Source organism: Helicoverpa zea, chromosome 17 (assembly GCF_022581195.2).
Source record: "Helicoverpa zea isolate HzStark_Cry1AcR chromosome 17, ilHelZeax1.1, whole genome shotgun sequence".
Taxonomy (NCBI): domain Eukaryota; kingdom Metazoa; phylum Arthropoda; class Insecta; order Lepidoptera; family Noctuidae; genus Helicoverpa; species Helicoverpa zea.
The window spans coordinates 7,934,078-7,938,066 of record NC_061468.1 but is presented as its reverse complement, the minus strand read 5'-3'; the positions used below and the strand labels follow the sequence as shown (position 1 = coordinate 7,938,066).

At 35.9% G+C, this 3,989-nt stretch overlaps 2 protein-coding genes across 2 annotated transcripts; both read right to left on the bottom strand.

The window, feature by feature from the left end:
* Window positions 1-155: 155 nt before the first annotated feature.
* LOC124638560 (heat shock protein 67B1-like) lies at window positions 156-2,017 on the bottom strand. The gene is made up of 2 exons (XM_047175565.1): window positions 1,207-2,017; window positions 156-1,154 (listed from the first exon to the last, which is right to left on the bottom strand). The coding sequence occupies exons 1-2, from the start codon at window positions 1,338-1,340 to the stop codon at window positions 290-292; spliced, it is 999 nt and encodes a 332-aa protein (XP_047031521.1). The 5' UTR covers window positions 1,341-2,017; the 3' UTR covers window positions 156-289.
* A 409-nt stretch (window positions 2,018-2,426) lies between these two features.
* LOC124638182 (DNA replication complex GINS protein PSF3) lies at window positions 2,427-3,824 on the bottom strand. The gene is made up of 3 exons (XM_047175075.1): window positions 3,659-3,824; window positions 3,297-3,565; window positions 2,427-2,955 (listed from the first exon to the last, which is right to left on the bottom strand). Exons 1-3 carry the CDS (start codon window positions 3,747-3,749, stop codon window positions 2,731-2,733), a joined length of 585 nt encoding a protein of 194 aa, XP_047031031.1. The 5' UTR covers window positions 3,750-3,824; the 3' UTR covers window positions 2,427-2,730.
* Between the last annotated feature and the right edge of the window lie 165 nt (window positions 3,825-3,989).

Genomic DNA, 3,989 nt, shown 5'->3' with positions numbered 1-3,989 from the left:
GAAATTGTTCTAACTGGGTTTGTACTGCTAATGTGTACTTGATATTAGTCTTCAATGATCTCTTTATATTATTTATTGTTTTGATATTATTATGCTTCACCACAGTGAGGTTTACTTTAAAGTGATATGATTTTATCATAAATGAAATTATATAATAATGCTAATGATATAATAAATTAACAAACCAATTACTTAAACTTAAAATAAATTAAGATTGCAATTTGTAATGAAAGTAAGAAAAACTTTTATAGTTAAGTAATAAATATTATTATAAAAAAAAGGTGACATTTTATACATTTTCAGCAGCCTCTTTCAATTCAGCACTGATGATGTCGCTAACATATTCACCAATCTTCCCACTGGTCTTTATTGTTGAACACATTGTTGAAGATGACTTGTACGATGATGAACTCTCTTCTATTAGTGTCTTTGACGAATTGGTTGAGCTTTTCATTGCACAGGAATCCGAAGTTGATGCCAAACTTCTTTGTCCTAATTGTTCAGTCAATTCCGACAACCCCATTATCGATTTAGCTATGGTTTCCTCAATTTTGTTGGATGTGGCGCCGATATCCGGAGTGGCTTTCTTTTCAGGTGTTGTGCTCGTGATTTCAATAACTTGTTTAGACGACATTTTCTCACCATTTGTATCGGAGATTGCTTCCTTGAGCAGTTCAGGTTTCAGGAGACGACTGTGCTCTTCTTTGTGTAATATTTGGGTTTTATTTAAGCTGCAGGCCTTGTCTTCGATATCCTTGTTATTTTCCTTGAAAGAATTTTGCGTAACTTCTGAAGTAGTTTTAGTCTCGATCTGGGTTTTTCTAGGAATCGTTCCACACATCTTGATTGGTACAATTTTTTCTACGCCCTTAGATACCTTCTCCGAAATGATGGTGAGAACGCCGTCTGAAGACATTGATGAAGTCACGTTCTCCGGGGGGCAGTTACTTGGCAGGGGATAGCGTCTTCTGAACTGTCGTGAGATAAATCCGTGCGCGTCAGGTCTGTCCTCATGTTTCCCTTCCACTATAATTTCGGTGTCCGTCACTTTCACGCTGATGTCGCTCGGGCGAAAATGTTGAACATCGAGCGTTATTTTATAGTTACCTTTCTCGTTTTCTATTGTGGATCCGAATTCCTTGGAAACGCTTTGGTTATCAATGATAACCAAAGCGTTTCCAAGGTGTTTTCCAACTGTATGATAACTTATCATACAGTTTCCAAGGTCGAAAATAGTTCGAATGCATGTCGTAGAAGGGGCACAGGTAGTCTCGTCTTCCGCACATACCGAAGCCATCGTCTGATAGCCACCGAGCTGGACAGATGCGTGGAAACTCCATGTTTTATATGCGACGTGAGAACTCAAGTAAACAATCAGAACGACTGAGCTGCACGAAGACTGTGCCAAATGCTTTTATAGACAACTACTTCCTATTGTAAAATGCTATATGGTTGCCTCAGCGCATGTTCTTATTATTTTCGTATGAATCGGAGCAATACCTATCGATCCACTGAAGTGGACCCTAAAAATAATTAGGAAAAAAAAAACTACGAACTAAAAAAACATAATTTAAACTTTTTCCCCCTTTAATATGAGCCATTAAATTAAAGTCGAAGTATCTATTTATCTTCGTATTTAACGTGATGGGAATGCACCTAAGAAAAAAAATCGCAGGATTCGAACCCACATTAGGTAAGTGGTCAAGTACCCTCACGGTCAACCACTGCGCCATAACCGTTTAAAATGTTATAAACTTTTCAAAAAGGGTCCTGAATTTATTTCCTTTTGTTTTGATAGTAAGGCTCATCCCTGAAACAAACATCGACACCGATCATTGATGGAACTCGAACTTTCTCATCAGTATAAATAGCCTGACATTCAAACGTAGATCCTCGGCTCCAATGAGCTTATTATTAGAATCATGATCGAATTTCTGTTGTTAATTAGGTCTTCCTGTTTACTGTTTAGCTTTAAGGTGTTTAATTATTTTTTGACGATATATTTGACGCGATCGATAAGAGAAGGGATGATGTAGGTGACACATCAATTTCGGGACCTAATTGGCCTTTATTCATTGGAAGACATCATAAGCTGGTTGCGTATATTGCTTGCATGTTACTACGAAATATTAGATCGATGACACCTATGAATGGATTTATTACGTCATTTGTGCAGTTCGTGGGATTGAACTCACAATCTCTGGATCGCCAGGCTGACAGCTCAGCCATTGGGCTCGGAGTAGGTACTTCGGGCTATGGCTACTTTTTGTATACTCGATTTTAATCAATTCTGTTTTCATACTCGTAAATTTTGGAACTACATATTGGAAGAGTATGTATGACAAAAGTAGTAAAATAAGAAATAAGTACACTTTACAATCTATTATAAAAAATAAACGAATTTGAATTAAAGGTAAAACACATAATTCAATTTCAATAATTTTATTCTAGGCTTATACATAATTACACATTTAACTTTAGTATCTTTTCTAGCTATACTGGCTCAGACAACTGTATTTTGCTGAGAATTATGTACAAAAATTACAAATTCACATATATACATACACTCATTTCATATGCATATTCTCTGGTTATCCATAGAAATGTTAGGGTGAGAATAATTAGGAAATATGAGATAACAATATAAATGATTACAGTTAAATTATTATAAATCAAGATGGTTAGAAAAATAATGTATATAAATCTGTTGCTACTATTTTTACGATTTATCTACAGCATTTCCATTTCAGCCCGTTTTCTTTTGCGGTGGTTGGCAACCATATTAGCAGTGGTAAGTACACTGTCTCCTCGTTGCAGCCAGCCAGCTAGAGCCCTCTCCGTACTGGCAGCTTCAGCAGCCTGGAGCCGTTCACTTACGGACAAGGGTTGTATGGCCCCTACTGAGTCTGTGGACACACTTGCCGACAGCAACATTCTAAACCTTTGTCTAAATGTCTGAAAGAGTAAAGATTATATGGATTGAGTCAAAAGGCATGAAACAACAAGACAACAAGTACAAATTACTATCATTAAAGGAACAAGTTATTTTATTAACCTTTTCACCGCCACGCCATATCGGTATTCCTATGCCCTGTACGCCAAGCCCGAAAATCTTAATTAAATATCTACTAAAAAATACATAAAAGTAATGATTTAATAGGTTTATTTTGTATTTTTCTGCGACCTGTTTTTTGTCGAGTATAGCCGTCGTTGGCGCACAGGGCACGCTTGCTCATGTCGGCTATAGCCGACATTGGCGTTCAAAAGGTTAAAATAATATCATTTGTGTTACTTACATTGATAAGGGTAGATGTCACTTCACCTTTAATATCATGCTTAGCAATGTAGCATCCAAACTCATAAAAATATTGACTTAATTTGTGCATATCTACAGTACAGGCATCAGCGTTTAATATTTCTCTATAGGAATCCTTATAAATTTTAGGTAATTCCACTGAAACTAGTGGTGGTCGTCTAGAATGTAGAGATTCAGCTAACCACAAAGGTATTTCTACATTGGTTCCAGCTTTTAAGTCATCATCTGCTGCGGAGGGATCTAGGAATCCTAGAACAGTACACATAACATACTGATAATGTTTGATTCAATAAATAGAAAACCAAAGACGTATTCCACATGCTAAATCAACTTATTACTGACCCATTTTTGGTAAATCGTGTAAAAATTTACAAGGAATTTTCTCATTTGTTACTAAAATATCAGAAATAGATAAATAACTACTATTCTCCATAGTTTAAAGTAATTTATTTTACTGTTTATTTACAGTGATCTTTTGGCGCTCTTTTGAATTTTAATTTGTTTTGACATTGACAGCACGTCAATGTTTGCTAGAAATTTAAAAAAAAATACCGAGGTACAGTTAGCTCAGTATACACCGAGGTATGGGATATTCGTGTAACAACTGAATTGTTTGGACAAAGACTTTCTATAACGCCTAACTGGTAGCTTCATTACTGACTTTGCAGCACTA

Excerpts from the sequence above, each read along its gene's own strand:
- LOC124638560 (XM_047175565.1), bottom strand. The coding sequence starts at position 1,340 with ATGGAGTTTCCACGCATCTGTCCAGCTCGGTGGCTATCAGACGATGGC. Across the intron at positions 1,155-1,206 it reads CCTTGGAAACTGTATGATAA|CCAAAGCGTTTCCAAGGAAT; the intron begins GTTATCATACAG and ends TATCATTGATAA.
- LOC124638182 (XM_047175075.1), bottom strand. The coding sequence starts at position 3,749 with ATGGAGAATAGTAGTTATTTATCTATTTCTGATATTTTAGTAACAAAT. Across the intron at positions 3,566-3,658 it reads ACACGATTTACCAAAAATGG|GATTCCTAGATCCCTCCGCA; the intron begins GTCAGTAATAAG and ends GTACTGTTCTAG. Across the intron at positions 2,956-3,296 it reads TGACATCTACCCTTATCAAT|ACATTTAGACAAAGGTTTAG; the intron begins GTAAGTAACACA and ends TTACTCTTTCAG.